At 31.8% G+C, this 23,485-nt stretch overlaps 1 protein-coding gene across 4 annotated transcripts in view; it reads left to right on the plus strand.

The window, feature by feature from the left end:
• Positions 1-23,485, plus strand: part of stj (voltage-dependent calcium channel subunit straightjacket) — a 617,416-nt gene that overhangs the window by 524,032 nt on the left and 69,899 nt on the right. For 2 of the 4 annotated variants that reach the window (XM_085809254.1, XM_085809252.1), the window contains 2 exons: positions 3,912-3,944; positions 22,309-22,422. In XM_085809254.1, the coding sequence (XP_085665380.1) occupies positions 3,912-3,944; positions 22,309-22,422 (147 nt within the window). Of the gene's footprint in view, positions 1-3,911; positions 3,945-22,296; positions 22,423-23,485 lie in introns of all 4 variants that reach the window. The other 2 variants (XM_085809253.1, XM_085809255.1) reach the window with 2 other exon arrangements.

Consider the following 23,485-nt stretch of genomic DNA (forward strand, 5'->3'; position numbering starts at 1 on the left):
ACAAACGATTTAATAAATTCATGAAATCAGTTAGTAATATTTATAAAATTATTTACAAATTCTCGATTTGTGCAATTCGCATGCATTAGATAAATTGCGAGAAACAGCCAACGAAAATTAAAATTTATTTCATGCCAATGCAGCTTATATTCTACAACGCCCCTTTCTCTTTATATAATTAGCAGCTTTGAATTAATTTTCGAAACGCATTTTATTTTTTCTTTTTGTTTATCTGATATTTCAAATCGGTAAAATTACTTTTTACAAGCGCAAAATAAAGTTACAGAAATCCCCCAAATAATTCACACACGTGCTACGTCGATTTGGGTGAGAGAAATGCTACAGAAAACAAATTTCGAAAGAATTTTTTTATATTAATAATTTAATATTAAGAGATTAATATTAAATTCGTCACTAATTGTGAAGATGTTTCACTCTTTGATAGCACTTGGATTAATATAATTACAATGTAGCAATGCTTATCCAGCAAAATTTGAATTTTATTTCGAATACATTTAAAATATTATCCATATATTTAATCCTATTGTTTTATGCACTTACTTATACTTAATTTTATTAATGCAGCATCAATGGTATCGCATAAAATGTGGAAAAAGGGTACCAACAAAAGAAACATTTCTGATAAAAAAGAATGTTGTAAACCTATTATAAAAAATGCTTGAAATTTTTAACATAAATATACATAAATCTTTTTCTCTGTAACTTTCCATAAAATTATGAAACTGAAACCTTTTGAAGGATGTGCATTAAATTTGAATTTAATAACTTTAAAATAATTACATATTAATATGCTTATTTAGGTTGTAAACATATTTGTTATAGTAAAAAATTCCTGTATTCGAAATTGGTTGCAAAAATTTTAACTCTTCTGTGATGGCATATTTGTCAGATTATATCATTTTAAATTTCCAAATTTAAGTGCTAAAAAATGCAATTTGTACTAAAGGAAATATGTAACGGATTTTAGTCAAAATAATTTATTAGATCACCGTCCATATAGAAAACTTAGACGTAGTAACATTGTTTTAGACATAACGCCAACTACAACTAAGTTTAAAACACGCTTGATAAGTTCCTGAAAGTATAAGTATTGTTCATGGAAGTATAGTTTAATTTAAACGCAACAGACGAAAGTATAGCATATCATGTGGAACTTTGTACTCTCTGTTATAAATCAAAAGGCATTTCTTTCCTGTCCTTTTGAAATGTAAAGGACAGCGCTTCAAGCTGATTGATCCACAATTTTGTGTTCTACACTTTCGCAAGCAAGCTATTTATTTTAAACTACTGAAGCCATAAACTTCTGTCTTCTCTACTATTTGCACTTGAACTGCACTTTCCGATGATTGCTTAACGATAAAGCGATGCTGAATAGATAATTTTGGATACTGCTGCAGAAGGAGGGGAACATTAAATCGGCAGCAGAAGAATTGTAGTACCTTTCTTAAACTGAAATGATGCAGATTTCGGATTAGGGGTTATGGTGTTGCTCAAGAATTCTTTAGGTGTGTGTGTGTGCAATCTAAAATTCCCTAAGCGCGTAAAAAATGCTGAAATAAAATGTTACTTGAAATCAAATTTCATTTTCAAGTGCCTGGTATGGCCAGATATTTCTTTCTAAAAATGACTTGGAGACACTGTGATAAGAATGGGAATAATTTGGTCGTAGAATGATGATGATCTTGTATCAATACTCGCGATGTGGGAGGCTCCATTATAAAAACAAAGTCCATTAGCATTTCATTGTAAAGTGCAGGAGCTGACCAGTAATTTTCCATACAGTTTACATGCGAGAAAGCCATTAAAGCTGACTGCAAATCGCGAGGAATCACTGAAGGTCACATTTCTATCTGAATACAATCCCATGATAATGCTGGCAGACGTCCAGCAAGTCGTCTCATAACGGTTTGGATGGCATATATTTGCCTATATGATCCTGGATAGTTAAATGGCCTGCTGTGTGCGCAGTTTTAAGAGATGGTCTCTGAAAATTTACCTTCGATGGTCCTCTGGTTGAAGTGTTGTGCTGTCATTGGACTAAAACATTGCTCAGATCCATGTGCTAGGTGACCATTGCGTTCATTAGTGCCCTGATATAATTTTTCCAAACTGCTCAGATTATGCAAAATCCAACATCGAGGCATCTTCATAGTCAGTAGGATTTAACTCAACGTCATACTGTCACTACTGATGTTGAAATTGTGTTCATATGGACTATTCAATGCTTGTTCTGCATATGTTATGATGGATCCTTCTAGCACAGACCTCTAATTTTTAATCATTTGCATATTCCACGCTAAAAAATTTGAAAGAAGAAACTCATCCGATTAAACAACATTTTAAGAGAACCTATTCTTTTATTTTCCATTCGAGTTTATTTTTCTGTAACTATAAAATAATTTTAACCCTTTTTAAAAAATTTATCTCGCCAGCTTTCCGGAAATCGCAGAAAGTTAATTCTCGAAATATAGCTCTATACAGGCAATAGTATAGAACTAGAGTACCCACCATCTGTACAGAAATCAAAATGGTGCCCTTAATTAATAAGAAATTTTAAGCATAAACTAATTATCTGCGATAAATATTTTATTAACCAGGTGTTTGTGATTGCTGAAAGCAAAGCAAACATATCATATAGCAAAAGAAATTTAATAGTTATCTATAATTTAATATATGATAAAAAATTTAAAAAGTTAGCGAAATTCTAAAATTTCATGGTCTAAATTTTACCAAATAATTCTGCTTTATTTCTATCTGAAAACTTTGAAATATAAATGAAGTTATGAAATGAATAATTTAGAGCTATAAATTATGAAATATTTATGAATAAAAATAAAAAAATAAAATATTCTCTCAAATCATGTGTGCCCGCTTTTGTATGCAAGAGAATTAAATTTTTTGTCCTATGAAATGCGAAAGGGTAATTTCCAATTTTCAAAGTTTAGGTTGTCTTTTCGAATTTTTTATGTTATTTTTATTTCTTTGTCTACAAAATAATGTGTCAAATCATATAACCTCAAATGGAAAGTAGGCCATTTGAGCACATTTGGTGAACATAACACATGTAGAGTATGCTAACATAATCTCCAACCGGTTACTGCTATTAAGAGTTTTAAGAGAAAAATTAATTTAACATTCTAAGTGCCAAGCCTAATTGATCTTCTTCAGTGTTTAGCTGGAGATATCCGATTTTACCAATATGCTGACAGCCGGATAATTTAAAGAAGATTTCAGAATTTAATAGAAGAGAGATTTGATAGAAGAATATAATTTTTTAATTTATGTAGATGTACTATTTTCAGCTTCTATTTTCACGTATGATTTTTATTTTATATTTGATAAAATATATGCAATGCTATATCATGTACCAATGTATCAAGTTTAGCTTCCAGGAATCGTAAGTATTATCTAAATGATTAATTATTTCATGTATTTTCAGATAAAACGCTTTGCTTCTTTCTTGTTGCACAATTTTGCATATCTCTCACATTTTTCCCAGATACAAGAACTAAAATTACATTTAGGTTCTTACTGTCAATACATATGTAACTGTTAAACACATGATTCATCAAATTATAACTCGGTTGAAAGATAATAATCCTTCTGGTAAATGATATCTGTAAACATGGCAAAAAAGATTTTTATTATCTTCACTAAACGGAACGTTCATGGGAAAAAAAAAAAAAAAAAAAAAAAAAAAAAAAGCTTGTGCTTTTATTCATTTACTCACAGCGTAAGTAAAGAAAATAGTTGCATTTTTGAAATTATAATAGTTATTATAATTATAATAGTTAACGTGCAACAAGAATGAAGCTATTAGGCTTCCATGAAGGAATATGAGTTGTTTACTTGATTAATTATTAACCTGTACTCATTGTTTAATGCTAAAGCCCACTTGGTCTGCTGCTGGCTCTAATGCCCAGGTAAAGTGATTTGAATCACGTTAGTAAATTTTAAATAAAGAGTAGTGCGTCATTTTTAATTCTTACTTTATGTTACAGGTAAAAGTAAGTATAGCTAACATTGCTTTCTTTCAGCGCACTACGGAAGTTGTATATTATACACATAAATATAAACATATTTTTATCAGCAGGGTAGCTACAGATTCATACAAAATGGAATAGTTTCCACCCTTTAAATTCTATATATTTGTAAAGTTCAGTGAATTTCTCAGATACATGTTTATCAGCATTTTCTGTCAGCTGATTTTGCTTCATTTTAAAAAAAGTAACATTAACAGCAGTAATAATAAAATAGCAATGAAAATAAATAATAAATTAACAACGATGAAATTGAAGAGAATGGAGAGATTTAGGTAAAACCTATAGGCTGAAAAATAATTAGAGACAGTAAGGAAGACACTTGATTAACAGTCACTAACTAAAATATTTGCAGATAATTAAAAGGAAGGTGCAGAGCTTTCAATAATTAATAATTGTTAAATCTTGAAATTAGACGCTAATTCCTAAATAAGATATGCATTTTTAAATAGATTATCTAAATGAAGATTTCTTATGGTCTAATGATGAAAGTTAAAGAGTTCATAGGTTTTTGAATCACAATTACTGTACTATTTCTTAAAACAAACTATTTGTATCACAGTAAGACATCAAAAATACTGAAATGAATAAGTCAATGAAGAAAAACCATTCTTTATGTACACGGGATGCCGTAAACTATTCTACTTTTCTACTTCTTTCTGTAGTTACCTTGCTGATTTGTGTAGCTTGTTTAAGGCTGTTGGTGTAGCTTGTTTGTCACTACTTGTGTACTTGTTTATCAGTACTTATTTGTTCATATGAGCGCGCATATTATGCAAATACATATGTATAAATGAACAATATCTGTATTAATTCCAGATGTATTAGATTAATATAAAAATTACTTACTTAATGCATAAAGCATAATAATTTTAACATAGATTATAAAATAAATGTTGAACAATAGAAATTAACGTTAGATTATTCTGAATTACACAGAAGAAAGACTGTGCATCAAGTTTCCAATTTTCAATCTGAATGCATTGGAAATATTTTTGGAATTACAGCGTTTATATATTTTGGAATCATTACTTTAATTTGCTAAAGAAATAGTTTAACATATTTGCAGATACGCAAACTTTTTTTTCCAGAAACAGATATATGAATTTGTTTAAAGTAAATATTTCTCACATATATTTCAGGCTTGATTTTAAAAAGCTCGAATTTTGAAATATTCTAGAAGTTTATTATGGAAGCTCCTTAATCTTTTTGCTTTTGAAACCTGTTTGGGTAGGTCAGGTTAATTGAATATGGCAAAGCACTGGATAACGTCAAAGCACACTAGGTCTATCTGCCTAAGAGGAGGGATGTTTTGGTGAAGAACTTTCTAAGGGAAGCTGGCTCGTATACAAGTTACACATGGATAAAAACCAGATTTTCTACGGGTTAACTCATATTAACGTTACACATGGGGAAAACCACAAAAGCCAGCCATGTAGTCAGCCCGTTTTTCTGGGTTCGAACTTCTAGCATTCTCACATTGCATACGGTATAAATCACAAAACCTCGTGCAGTTAAAGCATTCTGAAAGCTCAGCAAGGAAAAGGAATATTTTAACGTGATACAAATTAATTTATAACTGGTCAAGTTTTTATAAAGCGGTAAAGTTGATTTATTATGGAAACATGAACTCCACTGATCACTTATTCTCAGAAGAGAAGAGTGAACTTCTCCAATATTATTTTGAACTTTCTTAGTATATAACATTAGATGTCTCACTAAACTTTGTTAAAAATGAAATAACATGTTTCTTGATATTAAATGATTGCAGAAAAGAAAAGAAACACTGAATATAATGAAAAATTGACCCTTTAAGCAAACAAGCTAAAATAAAATCACGAAAAGTAAGTAAAACATGCAGACAGTATTTTTAGCTTTAGGTAGTTTGTATTTGCACTTTTAATGTAATTACTATTTTGTTCGGTCGCAGATAAAAACAACCTAGGATGTCAAATATTTTGTATGAAAAAACCAGAAATATAGAACTAAAAATTAAAAATAATAAAAATTTAACAACACTGTCAGTAAAGGAACAATTTATTCAGAAGGTATTAACATGCTTCACGTAAGAAACATAGAATGCTAATTCGTCAAACGTGCATAATAAAAAAGAATAACATTAGCAAGAGGTTTCCCATGGGTTGCAAGAGGTTTTATGTTTTAGCGACGTGTTATTCTTGTTCGCATTCGCACGTTGAAATATATGTATTTTCTTAATATTAGAGAAAACCTTTATATAAGATTAGCTTAAGGGAAGAAATGCTTTCGTGGAGGACATTCTAAGAGAAACTGGCTCGTATACACGCTACATATGAGGAAAGCCTCAAAAACGTCCACGTAGCGAGCCCGTTCGCCTAGAATCGAACCCCGATTGGAACTACCAGTGTTCAGCAATTTTAACGCTCGGCCTCTGCTTGGCTCCACGGAAGAAATTGATTTGATAGGTAATTTTAATAATGATAATTACAGTAGTGTTATTTTATTACTTGTACGAAAATGTTCAAAAGAACTGATTACTGAAAATGACACTGGCGATGAACAGCACATTATTCATCAAGTATGAAAGCAATGGATATTGGAAAGAAAAAATATTAAACCCAAAATCTGTTAAATGTGAGAGAAATTCTTGAAATATATAGAGGCTCTTGGTACTTATAAAAATCTGGAATTATATAGATACGGGTATGAAGTTGAAAATTTATATCAGTTATGTAGAAACAAAATGTAATTTTGCATTTTTAATATAATATTTCACAATATTTTCGGGGAACTGTTGCAACGGAGACGACTCAGTTCACAAAACAAATAATAAACAATAAATCGAAAGATTAAAAAATCGACGAATCTTGAGATACTGTAGACTAGGACGAAAAAAAAATATTTTTTTTCTATATTATGTACAACAACGGCTGACATTAAAAAACCAACAATTCGAATTAACTGGTACAGGAGGACTGTTTGCATAAATGGCAATATTACCTCTGCGACTGCCACGAGCAACATCGAGGCTCTTTTCCCAATCATATAGACAGAACATCAGGGCAGCAAAAGCTATTAAAAGCTTCTAAAATTTGTACCAAACAACAAGAAGAATAGTAAAATTACTTGGGAATGTCAAAAATATCAAGTTGCGTTACGTGTACCAAAATACCTCGAAATATAACCATACGACTGAAAATTATTAATTTTATGTAAGTTTTTTCAGAAGATTAATATAGTTTTTACCCTTTGTCCTCTAATTCTGTATTCGCAGCTCACAAATACGAAACAAAAAGAATCTGATGTGTTCACGACATGACTTCCTTGTACAAGCTTATTAAATTATACACATTTTTTCCTGCATTTCATTCAAACTTATTTCCTCAAATTTCATTAGAGATATATTTCTCATGCAATTAATTCAGTTCTCACTTCGCGACAAGACAAAAATACATGAAAACCTCAAAATATCTTTATTAAAAATTGAAAAATATAGAAAAATATAAAACACCAAATACAGTTAAAGCAATTAAAAAACAATTTTTACAATTAAAATTAGAGTTTCTATGCAAAAACAAGCAAATCAGTCAGAGGGCAAGAAGGCAGATTTTTCGGCGCACAAAAATGAAAGTTTACTTTTATTTCCACTCGGCAAAAGTACACTGAAGGTACAGAAACTCACTCAATTCACCATTCTGCTAAGTTTCAAATGTAAACAAATATGGTTGCTATGGTTAAAAAATAGGTTTAGCCGCACTTAAACAACTTTTAAATTGTTGATAATTCTATAACTATTGCATGCAGATTAACTAATCGCATAAAAACCTTAACCGGAGGATTATAATAGCATAATTTAAACATTTTTAAAACAAAAATGCACAATTTACTAACATATAAGAATAAAAAAAATACTGAGCTCACTTAGCCAAGAAATATAGTAGGTATACATATATTCTTCATGTATATCTATATATATATACATGAATAAACCTAATAAGAAGCAAAAATTAAAACAATTTTTATAAGGAGTCATTTATCCCGTCCTTACGTAAAGTAACCGCGCAAAAACATCGTTAAATTGTGTTCGATAGCGGTCAAAATGGATATTTTCATTGAAATATGATACCCGGAATTTTCCGTGATTACAATACTTCCTTTACTTCGTACAAGGAAGTAAAAAAAAGACGAGAAAGGAAAAGGCCTAAGTTTCGGCATATTTTCCAAGTGACAAGGTATATGGCATAGTGAAATACAATGCTCAGACACGCATACACCTATTCGCTCGTTTCAGAAAGTTAAATTTAATACCGAGTCCACCAGAAGTCAAGTCAGTGAGACCTACTGAGCAGTGGTAGTTCGACCATGGTTAAAATCCTCACATATGTGTTGGCGTAATGTGTATTTTCATTGTTTTCTCCATATAAAACATAAACACAAGCCAGATGGGCTTAAAATACCTTTCACGATGGAATCCTTCCTCTTAGTAAGATAGTGTTGAGTGCTTCATTGTTAATCGATCAAATTAACAATCGTAAAACTGATTCCACTCTGTCTCCAGTATTCTTCTTCTTCTCAACAGTACCGAGTTATCGTAGTTTTTCGCATGTATATAATAACGGCCCCAAAGCGTAGGAGTAGTGAAGTTACTATCTTGGAAACTACTTGTATGCTATTAGAGCTATGAAATAAATTATTTTATTCCTGTGATCCCAAGTAGTACGTTTACCCTTTTCATTCACACATTTTGCGGTTTACATTAAAAGTCTGAATACTTTATTCTTATACATATGAAAGAGAGAGCAGTGTACCGTATATTTTGAATTAATTTATTTTGTAATACTCAGCGTAATACTAATAATTGTATGTATATTTGTAATATAGTAAATGCGCAGTATACGTAATTAAATACTGGTAATATCTTTTACGATATACTTTATGAATTACACTTACCGTTATTTACCTATGATACATACATAATGCTGGTTTCCTATAGCGTTCGCGGTGTGACTTGAAACATCTTACTCACGGATACAGGGGTACTACTGTAATTTAAAATAAGCATTTATTCAGAAATCAGAGTAAAATATTATTCATTCATTAATTGCTTCCAGGTAATAAATACATTTTTTCCACTGAAGAATCTTACCTCAAAAGCCTAATAAAATTAAACCAGCTGTACCTTACATGTGCATTTACATATTATAAGACGTGTGCCATTAACACAACTTCGACGGTTCGACCGAAATGTTAAATGGCTCGATGCATGAACGTCATGCTATTTACTGTGGCACGCGAAGTTGAGACTTTTCACAGGGCAAGGGGTTAAATTCTCTCAGATGTGTAAATAATGGAAGGCGAAGTGAAACTGTAACTAGAATTCTCATTAGTAGCTACGAAGCAAAAAAATAAATTGCAATTTAAAGCTATTGCCGTTGGCGGTGATTTCACTCAGTGTGTCATCTAGCATTTAACCCAAGATTCAGTTTGAACTTCTTAGCCTGGGGAGATTTAAGCTTTAGGTCTCATCAAATTTTACGACTAGGAACTCAATTTAAACTACTACTGTTACGGCCTCCAGAGGTTCTGGAATTCCTTCTAACAACGTGCGGAATTTACGGAACTAACCCTTGATTCCGTTCATAGCAAAAGCTCTCGGGTACTACCAAGTTTCACAGCGGGTGGTTCTTCTCCACATTTTAACAATTAATTACTATCCTAACTTTAGCCTTGCTTCGGAATCTTGATACTATATCAGTATGCATAGATCCTAGAGCAAGCAATATGAATATCATAAAAAGCAGGTTAGAGACACGAACGAGTAATTTAAAAGTAACAATTTAATGAAAACTGAGTAATATACCACAAAATACTGGATTTAAAATATTTCCTTTCACAGTAAGACTTACTGTCAAAGAAATCGCGATAGTGTTTTGACTAGAAACTAGAAAAAAACTTTGAATAAATATTCTTATTATTTAAGATTACTTCAAGTAGAGATAGGCTGATAAAATAAATCTGTAAATATAATTTACAAAGAAGGTATCTACTATGGGTGAGAGTAACAAAAATTTTTGAAAATAATTTCTAAGATCTGCTCAATATACAGAAAAATATATTGGTCTTTTCTTCAGTAAAATCTAAATATTACATCGTGATCAGGTCTTTCGCGTTTAAAACTCATTAAATTATTTTGAGCCACATCCTCTTAAAATCGTTTGAATCGCATTGCTCGTGATAAAGCTTTACCAATCATATTGAAACTTTGTCAGTAGAAAGTACACTGAATGGTTCCTATTCATTTTTTTCTCCACTAGCAAGGTTGTAATATCATTTTAAATGTGATGTCTACAAATGCGTTGAAAAGGGCAAGAGTATTCAAGCCGAAAATACGCTGGCGTATAAAATGATCATTATATGTAAAATTTCTCGAAAACTATTGAATAAAGATAAATGAAGTTATTTGAGGAGATATGTAGCATCATAATACATAAATGCAAACAGTAAAACCAAACCACACGAAACCATATTATGAAGGGAAAAAAATCTGAAATAATACTTAACAGCGAAAGTTTGGAGAAAAGTGAATACTTTGCAAAAAATGCAGAATTTTATCATTCATAGAAAATAGAATCCGTTCCTAATTTGTATACATGCATCATAATGCAATTTCATACTTCAGGTAATATGTCTGGAGAGAAATTTTCATTCTTCAAAGTATTAAAGTGACTTAGGTACAGAATTTCTCTATGCAAGAGCCTTTTAAGGATTTAATATAAAATTCTCTAGAGAATTCTAATCGGAGCATTTGGTTGACCACTTCGTGCTTTTAATGTCTTTTGAGTTTCAAAAATTCATCAACCACGTTCGATCGATGTGTAACAGCGTTGTTGTCCTTAAATAAAAAAAAGTGAATTCCAATGCACCTCTAAAAATACTTAAGTTACAGTATATATAAAAAGATATTAGTGTGTGTGGAATGAGATGTTAAACTGAAATTCAATCCGTTGCTGAAGAGAACACATATTCAGCTCTTCCCTCACTTGTAGAACCTATCTCTGATATTATTAGCACCAGTTCATGAAGGACCTACGTTTTAGTTCTGATATCAGTGAAACATACATCACTGGCTTTTTAGCATAGAGAAATTTCTTTTTAAATTTTCTGTATATAATTTGTCGCCATGCACAAGTTCCAGTAGCTGCAGCAAGCTTTGAAACCTGCGTCATCTGAGTCACTGAGTAAAGTTCCTGTTGAGTTGGGCAAATTGCGAATAAAAACTAGTCTTGTGAGTGAATTTCTTTCTAGGGACTTTTTTTCATTGGCGGGCACTTAGCCGACTTAGCCGCCCACTGCTAAGGCCAGAGTGGTGGCCATTTTATTCTGGAAGTACTTAATAGGTGGACCCATCTTATTGTGGACCTCCTATGAATGGATGGTGGTGTTACCCTCTATCAATGGACGGACAATTACAGCCATGCCTTTCCGGAATTATAACCCGGGCCTTTCGGTACCGCAGCATGCTCCTCTAATTATTATAGCTCTCAAAATTTGCCAGGATCGAATTTGCGTTCAGCATTACACGAGCATGTCACTTAAACCATTCAGCTATTAATTTTAAGCTTTAAAATGTTTCCAGAAAGTACATACTACTGCGTTGAAATTTTCAGTCTTCTTGTTACTTCTGTAACTGCCTGGTCTGCTTCTAAATAGCCTACAGGTATTCACCTCGAAATTTCTTCCAAATGGAATTTCTGCTGTATAAAAAAAACTGTTTAAACTCAATGAACTCTAAAATCGCACTTTGAATTTCAGACGTTTGTGAAGACACCTACAAGGAGGCCCACCAGCGGCCGAGCGGTAAAGTCGCTGAACACTGGTAGTTCGGTCCGAGGTTCGAATCCCGCGAACGGGCTGGCTTCATGGGTGTTTTCGTGGTTTTCCCCATATGTAACGTGTATACGAGCCAGTTTCCCTTTGAAAGTCCTCCACGAAGGCATCCCTTCCCTTAGGCAGATAGCCCCAGTGTGCTTTGCCATAATTAAATACACACACCTACAAGGTGATTCAAAATAATTGACCATTTTATTATCACGTCATAAGTGTGAACCGTGTATTAATCAGATATACATCAAATAAATCAGTTTTTAAAGACTGATAATGAATAATAATAACATATCATCAAAAGACTGATAATGTTTTCTTAACCAAGTGCTGCTTTGAACAAATAGATTAAAGACACCTATGACTTAGTTTTCAGTGCTAACCTCCTAGATCACCAGACCTTATTTCGTGCGATTTCTTCCTTTGATAATAATTTATGCAATGTTCTTTTTTCTAAAACTGTCTGTAAAAACTGCATGATTTCAAAACGCGAACTGCTGTTGTTGTAGAGACAATAATAAAGGATACGCTGGAGTAAACATAACAAAAATATGATTATTGGTCTTAAATTGTTCCTGTAGCTAAAAGAAATTATGAAACATTTATAAAACTTGGGCAATATTGATTTCATTTCATATATTACTCCTATCTCTGCGATGAACTTAAAATCCTCTGAAATTGGGTCGATCACTTTGACTGTACTGCGGGTGAAAGGCTGCCACAACCTTTGATGATAATATAAATAAAAGCATTTTTAAAATAGATTGGACAGTGATAAATATTTTTACCTTTTGTTCATGTTATGAAGAATAAAATCAGATTCATTGGCTACGTTATGAAATATTATATATAATCAGATTAATTCGTTACTTCATAAAATATTACATGCAATCAGATTCATTGGTTACTTGATGAAACACATTTACATAAGTAAAGGTAATTGAGGATGCCAACTGTATTATTTTTATACAGTGGAAGCCTTATTTTGTTAAAATATATTACAATTTATCTTTGAAGTCTACAAGGTTTAAGACTCTTTTTCATATATGGTAATTATACTACAGTTATTTTAATTTTTATCTGTTTCCAATAAAGCCCTTACTCATATAATAGTCAGTTTGTGCCAGTAGCTTTGTTTTCATTTTTTTGTTGGAGCTTTCTCGAATTTTATGATCTATTGTTTTCACTGGTGTCGCCTGAGCACTGGTTTTCTTTCTTCGTAATTTTTACTTCTGCAGCTGAAGAAGTAGGTTCGGTATTGAAACCTTCGAAACCAGTACTGCAAATTTATGAAAATTACTGCCGATTGCTGTTGGCTCAACATCTCTAATAACTCTTACGCATGTGTTCAGGAAGAATGCTTCTTGCAATCCACGAAACATACTTAAATCTGTACCTAAAATCACCTATGTATAAATTTATCATATGCTTCTCTGTTTGCCATCGTCAAATACTACTTATCATACTTCTCTGTGTCGCATCGTTAAATACTACTTATCATACTTCTCTGTGTCTCATCGCTAAATACTACTTATCATACTTCACTGTGTCCCATCGTTAAATACTACTTATCATACTTTTCTGTGTCCCATCGTTAAATACTTCTTATCATACTTCTCTGTGTGTCATTTTAAATGTGCCATCGTGCATATTTAAAATTTATAGAGTCTCACTCGTTTTGGTAACATACACTAAGTCAAGACTCTAACAGAACTAAGCGAATTATTGCTAGGTCTAGGTAAACAACAGAAAATAAGAATGTTAAAGACCCTTTTAAGAACTCAATTAGTTAAACAGAAAACACTCCTGGTGGTCACAAAACTAGGCTGAATTAATGGCGTAAACTCACAAGTAAGAAAATAAAATGTAAACTAAATTTACGTCTTCAATTAGCCAAAGGCTACTCAAAAATAATTAACGCGTAATTTGGCTAAAACCTACACCGGGAATAAAAGCACTATCGGCTAGAAAACTAACCGCCGCAGAAAGGAACGCTATCGTAGAATTTCAACTAGCAATGTGGCCTTTAGCAGGCAGAACACGTTCTATTTAAGCAGCTTAAAACCTCTCTTTAAATACTATCTCTTTCTACCTCATTTAAATACGCGCGAGCTAAAATTAGCATTCTGGCAGGAAAACAGAAAAGCAGAAATCGCAGTAAAAAATGGGTAACATAAACTATTAATTATTTAAAACAAATAAATACCTTACAAATTCTAGCAAATCATGTTGAACGCAAGGCAATAAAAATCTACATAGAAGAGTACATTTTATACATAAATTTATAATAGAAATGATAATGATACTTTATAAATACAGTCATATAAAAATGAAATAAAAAGAAATAGTACCCAGTTCTCTCTTATATGAGATGTAGAAGAGTGTAAATGCTGCACCTTTAAGTCTCTCATCAGATTCACTGTTTCTGACTGATTTATTGGTACTGCTTTGTAACCTATAAACTTTGACTGCTACCTGAAGCCTTTGAATTATTTACAAAAAATTTTGGTTCACTTAAGTTTAAAATACAAAAATATTGCACCATACACGGGTATATAAAAACTAAAGAGAAATGATGTTATTATCGTTTAAGTAGAGCCATGCGCTGAAGTGGCCTGCATATTTACACTCTCAAGCATAGATTTCATAAAATCTGTACAGAAAAGTTGCTCTAAGCGTTTTATTTCTTATTCAATGCATATTCAAAATTTATGAAGCAAAAATTTCAAATGAAATTAATTTCTGGCGAGCATTTTTAGTTATACTGCTATTTAAATTTATCTGATTTAAATTTATCATAAATAAATAGATCTTGATTCCTAGATATTTAGTGTCTATGTGTGAACAATAATGGTAAAAGGTTTCATTACTGTTGAATAAAGATTTCAAAATCACGTTTATGCTTACTTATATAACTCTATTTAATGTAGATTTTCGATTAATTGCCTCTGATTCTTCTTTTCATTTGACCTATATTCTAACAACTTCTAAATTCAAGATATTTTTAGTTTCTTTGCTTAAGGAAGATGTAAGGCTTATAACAATCTGTAGAATAAGCTTCACATTTTAATTAAATACATCACTATAAAATTTTATTCTTTAAATATTGCGCCCCGTAGCAACATAATTATTTCTGTGAATTAGTATTTCCTTTTTTGCGTTCAAAGCTGATTTACTGCAATACTTTATTGAAAATATATTTGATAAAACTTTTGTATTTCAGTTTAAAAATTTTTTTATAGAAAAGGAAATTTTTAATTTAGGCCCATACTTTTTCTCAAAAGGACATCTAGTTTTGTTATTATTGTAAAAATATATCAGTATTTTTATGGTTGATACCGATCAATTATAACATTGTTACTGATTTTAATCAGTAAGCAATGTTACTGATTTTAATCAGTAATTGCTTTTTCGATGTTCTGAAATATGTCATTTATATTATTTCGACATAAAGTACATTGATGCCTTAATTTATTGTTTTCTATATTAATTCCCTTGAAATTTAAATTTAACTATATATTAATTTGTGCGCAGTTACATACTATACGCAACTAAAAGAGCCTCACGAAAGGCTCGCTTAGTTAATTTATATCTAATTTACGAGCTCCTTCTTTTTTTGCTTGCAGCCCAGCAGCGGCCGAGCGGTAAAGTCGCTGAACACTGGTAGTTCGGTCCAAGGTTCGAATCCCGCGAACGGGGTGGCTGCATGGGCGTTTTCGTGGTTTTCCCCATGTGTAACGTGTATTCGAGCCAGTTTCCCTTAGAAAGTCCTACACGAAGCCATCCCTCCCCTTAGGCAGATAGCCCTCGAGGTTTTGCCATAATCACACATACTTTTTTGCTTGCCTATTTCTTTTTCCAAGGGGGGAAAACATGTTTTGTGTATCATAACTATACTTCATTAAATATGAAACTTCACACTAACGTGTGCAATAAAAATAAATTATTTTCGGAATTTCGTCGAGATGGTTTTAACGGGAAACCTGCATAACGAAGTTCTTAATAGTGTAAAAAAAGCTAAAGTCATCAAGAACACCGTCTCGAAGCAACTAGAAGTAAAGTTTGACACAGTCTATAAAATATTGGCTCAGACTTTGTAAGACTCTAGAGGATGTTGGCTCAGCCTTGTAAGAGTCTAAAAGGTACTGATGTTGAATGAATTTCCAGGTTGATTAGCAGTATTTCATTTCCATAGAAAAATCCGCTTTGACTGCACAACATATTTCAGATTTAATGAGAATTCTCCTAAATGGTAAACCTACAACAGTTGGTCGTAAACGTTATGTAAAAACGCTTTCGAAATTACCACTTGGCCTCAGAACTTCCTAAAAGTTCAACTGAAATGAGAGTAGAAAATAATGTGCAGCAACTTCTGGCATAAATTTTGCCTCATAGTTAATATACTCTTTATTTTATGAAATTTCTTTTACGTTTTATGTTTAATTGTTTTCAACTTATTTTTTTATTTACTTTTTCCTTTATGTACAATTATTTGTAGTTTCCAATTTTCTAAAAAATAAAAATAATTAATTGCAATTCGATGCTTTGTTTATGTATTTAAAGTTTGAGCCTTTTGTTAAAACTTTCATAGCTCACCAAGGAATACATATATAATGTGCGTGTATTTATGCACATAACACTCTGAATAAAAGTGTTAGAAAAGTAATTTTTTCATTTGCTAGGAATATGTCAAGAACAATTAGGAAAACGTATAATCTAACATAAACATATTTATATATTCATCTAATTTAAGCATTAAATATCATTATTTATGCTGAATAATAAATACAAAACAGTAATAAAATCGCTTTTTTGCCTGGGTTCAATTTTGATTTAATCATAGCTTTAATCTTTGTGTCACTGAACAGACTAATTTTAAAAATTGCTTCTTCGAATTCTTTTGTGGTGGTTTCCAATAGCAGTTTTGAGATAATTTTGGGCTTTTTGAGCGCTTTACCTAGAGAATCCCACAAGTATTCAATATAATTTAGATATGGGCTCTGTGGTGGACAATGCAGGATTTGAAATACTTTCTGTTTCCCTTTTTGCTACACAGTTTTCACAGAGCTTAAGATGGTTTTCGAGCCATCTCATATTGTTGATGGTAAAAGTTTTGCCCAAAAGAACAAAGCCCGATTTGGCACACTACGATTAAAGAAGATTTTATAATACATTTTCTGGACCATTTTCCTGCGTCTGTTTTATATTTTTTGTTCAGTTCCGTTTCTACATTAGCAGCAAAGTGCCCTCAGAAAAGTACGTTGATACGTTAGTGTTTCATAATAGCCTTCACTTTCTTAATTGCATCTTGCATTCGAACTTAATGCTTCTTTTTTGTACTAAAGACGTCAAATTTCGATCCATTTACCCAAAGTTCTTTGTCCGTTATTTGAGTGTCCAATCGTGACGTTTTCTTGCACACTGAGTTCAGCTTTCGCATAACTGGTTTTTCTGGCAGTTACCCTTTTACTAATTCGTCTTCACACATCTTCCTTGGAGCATTCGATCTAGAGATTCTCCTAGTTTCTCGATATGTACTAATGAATTCCTGCTTTAACATCAGTTTTTTCTTATCCTTTGAGGCAGTTTTATTGAAGAAAGCTAATATCGATATTATTGAGTTTTCTTGGTCGTCCTTTTCTTTCTTTTTCTTTGAATGTCTGAGTTGTTCCTGTCTATAAAGATTATATTTTACAGCATTTGAAGAGTTTTCCATGTTTGGTGCTATCATCCCCCGCTAGGTTCTTTCAAAATTTTATATCTGTTTTCTGCTCAGTAGACTTCAGCATTTAAATTACTTTCAGAGAAAATACTGTTAAAATGGAAAATTAGGAAATGAATCTTTATGCTTTCAAAATTCTTATAATTAATTCCGTTGGAAACAAAATTCTCCTTTGGTGCACAAAAAGAATAATGATATGAGATGTTGAATATTTTTAAAATCACAAGTAAATACAGAAATAAATTTCACTATTTCAATAACTAAATGACAAAGTCAATAAACTTTTGTTCGAAAATCAGCAAGCTCGCATACAAGTAATATTCTATTAAAAGTAAAGTAAAATATTTATTTTTCGCTTTCATGCATTTTGGCTTTGACAATGGTTGCCAAAAAATAAGACTTCAGGAGGGAAAATGATACTTTCAGGGGAACAGACAAAAAAAAAATTATTGTCAAAATACTGTAACCGAGAGCTGCATATATATGCACACATGTGTACCCAAAAATAGCTGCAAACTTTTCTCGGAATCCTCACCTCTTGCAACAAGAGAGAGAGAGCAAATGCTTCATTACATTATTAGCATTTAAATACGTCCAGATCACCACTTAACCGCTCTGTTTCCATCCCTATACCGAACATAGACATGTTTTTCTTTTTCTTTTCTATAAGATCTTTGTATAGTGTTGTGGAAATCTCAAATGGACATCATTAAATATCAGGCAGAAAAAGTGCAATTTCACAATATCTGAAATCGACTTCAGCTTATTTCTAAGTATTTGCTTCGTTGAAATACAAACTGAAGAATAAGTCAAAGGACAACTTCATGAACTTAGCAAACGTGTATTGCCAAAAGTAAATATTATGAAAGAAATTACTTTAAATCATTTTATTATCAAGCATTTATCGAAAATAAATGTATTCGGTGAACGTTTTGAAGCTATCTTTTGTGTATATATGTTTCTTTCATCTTCCATATATGATATTGCTCTATGCCACTACAGTTACCATTTAATTGCATATATATAAAGTTATAAAGGTTAGAAATGAAGTATTTTCTTTTCTGCATCAGTTTTGGATATCTAGAAGAATCTGCGTAATTAATATCAAAAACCTTGACGAAATCAAAATAATAAATATACTGCGAAACATCGTTTATACGTTTTTCTTTTATAAGTCTTTCTTTTCTAAGCATTTATACATAATTTTGTTTCAGTCCTGATTCATTCCTATTCATGTTAATAGTGAAATATTTCACATATACTGCAATCCGTCGATGAAGTACAATATATCGATATGGTTATATGTCGCTTTTTCTCTCTGGCTTATTCATCGATTTATCACTTCGCACTAGATGTTGTTACCAATTTCACCTGTCTGGCAATGCTCAGCACAAGCCCACGACTTTCATCGTGGAAATGAATCATTTTGGGCTGTTTTTGGCATGAGGTTTGAGCACCCTGTACGTGACAGACTGGACATAAGCTCGGTTCCGCTCCCAATTTTGAGGTACAGCACTCCGGGAGGACGGTGTCCGAGGGTCTCCCATCCTTCTTTCCCTTTCACCAACCTCTCCAGAGGACTTTCAGCTGGCTGCATATTTAGAGTGCCTCTATGCCGCACAGGCACTATACATTTAGAAACATCCATGCCTCCTCCAGGATTCGAACCCGGGCTTTTCAGTATGGGAATAAAAGTCACTAGCCACTATCCCAGTTGGACGGCACTTCGCAGCTTAAATAATATATTTGGATGCGATTTTTTTCCTTTAGTAGTATCTAGAAATTATACATGAGGGTACAGAGAGCAGAGAGAGGGGGGGGCTGTTTCAGGCTGCTACAGGATTTGTAATGTAGTTGGTTAACGGAAAGAGAAGTCCCTTGGTGAAATAACATAAAATGATTCTGCTAATCAAACAGTTTTGCTAACGACAGAAGCTTTAACCTTGTTTGATTTAGCAAATATTTTTAAATCAGCTGTTCCTTTCTTTTATTCCTTCTTCCTATAAAAAATAGTTGTCGAGAATCTTGAGCTACCCTGTATCAGTATTGAAAATAAATGGTCCTGAATGACAGGAAAAAAGTAGAAAGAAGAACAGCAGCTTGTGTAAAATTCTTTTTATATGAAATGCGTACTCAAAGGTGTGATATTTCTCGAGGTTCAGGACGCTTTCCGTGAAGTTTGCTTTCACTCAGTGCTATTCATCAAATACCTGTCTATTAATATTATGGACTTATGCCAATGTCAGAATCGGAAGAAGCAGTACTGTGGTTGAATGGGAAGGATGATTGTTTTTCATCTGGATTACAGCATAAATTTAAAGGCTATCGAATCTCATACCACGCTATAAAGGAAAATCTAAAGATATACCACCTGAATGTGTTGAAAACAGTTTCAAACATTTATCGAATAAAATAAATGGATGTAGGCTAAAAGACATTTTTAACGTTGAAACTAAGACTTTTCCCTTATTTCGTAACTGCAAGAAGACCAGATTTTAAAGGTGATAATAAAATGCAATTAAAAGAAAGTGAAGATCGCTTCACTGTTTTCTTCTGAGAAAATGCTGTTTGAATGAAAAATTATACTTCTAGTAACAGGAAAGTTACAAATACCAAGGTTTTTAAAAAGTTTCATAAAGCTAATAAAAGTTTGTCATTATAATATCAGCTTTGTCGTTATATTATGAAACAAATAGAAAGGCTTATTTGATAGCTGATATTTTTTTAGAATATCTGAAGGAAATCAATAAGGCGATAAGAAGACAAAACGATGAAGTATTGCATTCTGTTGTTAAGTGTTTACAATCTGAATTCTTATGATTTTAAAAAAGAAATATTTTACCTTTTAAAAAATGTATATGATATTGTAAACAAAATACAAAAAGAATGGTAAAGTAAAGTTTTATATTACCAATAATATAATAATAGCCTTAAATTTCAATAGACAAACGAAAATTTCTCGTGTCTCATCCTAAATTAAAAATTCAATTATATAATTCTCTTATTTGCAAGTCTTCCTTTAACAAAGACGACATATCAAAAATATCCTCGAAAGACGTATAAACGGTGCGTTATAGCAATGAAATTGCAAATATAAGTTTTTCCTTGTTTCTTTAACGTTAAATATATACATTCGCTATTGCTATATCATGCTTCTGTATGCTAACTATCGAGTATATACCGCACAGTTTATTTCATTTCTGATCTTTATGTTAACTTACATCCTCAGCTGTAAATCTCTTTGTTTCACTATGGGAGTAGTCTGTTTATGTTTTGGGTATATGATTTATCTACATGTCTGTGATTAAAAATGAATAAATAAACCAAGAATATGCTAATTAGTTAATTTTGAGCAATCCAACAAAGAGAACAACAATATAATAAATATTAAAAAATGCAATGTAAGAAAGAAAGATATAAAATGACAGAAGAGCAACGCAAAATAACCACTGAGAAAATGCTTGCATAATGGGATAATAGAGCTAAATTCTCAGATTTCAAACCTAAATTTATCGATTACCCTGTAGTTTCTACTTCAGGGAATACTATAAATGTAATGAAACCAACAAAATTCCAAGCAGTTACGTTTTTGATATCTGTAATGACGAGAAATTTTAGATGCACTACCAGTAATAACAGCAGAAATTTAAAGTTATAATTTTTTTTGAAACAATTAGAAAATTTTTAACTAACAGCTGTTTATTTCATTAGCTACTTAACAGCACAATAAAGTGCATGCCGAAACAGAAATTGACTTACACTTAACTTATATATTACGCTTAACTTAAAATATATTACACTTAACTTAAAAGACGAACACAAGCAATCGTATTTCCAATAACTTTGCTATTTAGTTTATTTTACCCCTCTAAAACCTTTTTTTTTTTTTTTCAAAATTTCATTTTTTTTTTCTTTTACTTTGTTTTTCCTGCCATTAGGCTTCTTATGCTTTGCAAATTAAAATCTATATATCTGATATATTTAATATTGCCAAATACCTTTGTGTTTCTTTTCTCGTCAGTTTATTACATTTTTTATCTTCTTTATCGAATATCGGTAACTAATTAATCATCACATTCTTGGTTTATTTATTTATAGTCAAATTTTTATTAATAGCTATTTTCAGCTGACTTAAGGTTGTTACTATTATTTTGTTACATATATATATATATATTTCATGTGCATATGTATAAAAAAGTGAAGAAAAAAACGAATATCAAATGCAGTAACAATAATTTATAACTATAAATGCCTTTTTAAATTTTTAACGTGTTTTTCCAATTATTGTATTATTTTATTAAATTGCTGTCTATGTTTTCAGTTACAGGATAATAATATTTTAAGAAGATGTTCGTTTGCTAATGTCTTCAACTTTCTTTTACGATTAAAGTGAACAACATTGATGTTATCTCTCTCCTTTTTTATTTTATATTATGTAATGCAATATTTGCCTTATTGTATTTATATTACTATTAACAAGTTTCTTACATTAAATTCTTTGGATTACGTTAATAAATGCAATTCATTCATTCTGCTTTCTTTATAAAATGAAAAAAAAAATTCTCATTTCACACTTTTTATTTATTTCAATTTAAAAAAATGAAATCAAATAATGGTAGTTTAGATTCTTCAACAGTGTTAGTTATTGCGAAGGTTTTATTCCAGGGAACAAATGAAGCACATGCACGGTATTGTGACGACGTTTGTGGCAACTCGAAGTGGACTTTTAAGGTTTCATGATTATCGAACAGAAGAAGAAAAGGCAAACAGTACAGAAAGGTGAGATTACAATATTATACTGATATTATACAGGGTGAAAATAAAGTCGATCCCTGAGTACAAATATTTTACAAGAAACTATACCTAGTATACTATACTAGGTATAGTTTAGTAATAAGTAGGCCACAGAAAAAAGCAATTACATTTCGTGCCTCATTAAACTTAACGGAAGTTTTGAAATTTTTTTGGATTTAATCCTGCAGATATTAAGAACATCCCTATACTGGAAACTTTTCTCAAGCATTTTAAGAAAAATGAAACATTGTTGACCTACCAAGAAGTATCAGGATTTCTGTGAATGATAAGATTCTGATGGCTTTTGTTAATCGAACAGAGAATATATCAAGAATATAGTCTTCTTAGGTTGCCGTAGGCCACGAAACACGAGTTCCTGGGCCGGAGCCCTATCCCGGGCTAACAAGATATGCGATAAACGTAGCATGAAAACGTAACATATAAATAATACAATAACGTATAATAAGCAGAACAGTCCTCGTAGCAATTCGTTTTAGGGTGAAAAAAACGATGGCAAATTGTTCATAATAAAGGCTATATACGAAATGAAGTATGTCCGCCGATATCGGAGCTTGTATCTAAAGCACAGATGGAGAAGTTGAAGCGATGAGATAGGTCAAATGGTACACGTGACTGAAAGTTTAACGATTGGTTGGCGGAAGCTTAGCTATTGGCTGAAAGTAAGGAAAGCACCAGAGCCAAGAACTTAATCTGTGCCACACAAGCTCGTCATACAGATACTTTAAAGGCCAGAATCTATTGTGGGTCAAGTTTTACACAGCAAATGTTAAACAACAATTAAAGAGAATTGGAAAACCGACTTCTGCAAGCTACAAAGGGGACAAGCATGGAATTTTTGTGTTCCACCCCGTAGAATTACCGAAATTGAGAATTAAATTTTCTAAGATTTCAGCCCCTGTTCTAACATGGCAAAACCAAGTTGGTAAATTCAGTGAAAATTCAAACTGCTGCAGTTTGGTGTCCTAAGCTATTTTATACATGTTAAATGGAATTGAATTGAGTTAGAGCATATGCGTTGTCTTACCCA

Source organism: Stegodyphus dumicola, chromosome X2, assembly GCF_044657685.1.
Source record: "Stegodyphus dumicola isolate Sdum_Otavi_A_Nest chromosome X2, ASM4465768v1".
Classification (NCBI taxonomy): Eukaryota; Metazoa; Arthropoda; class Arachnida; order Araneae; family Eresidae; genus Stegodyphus; species Stegodyphus dumicola.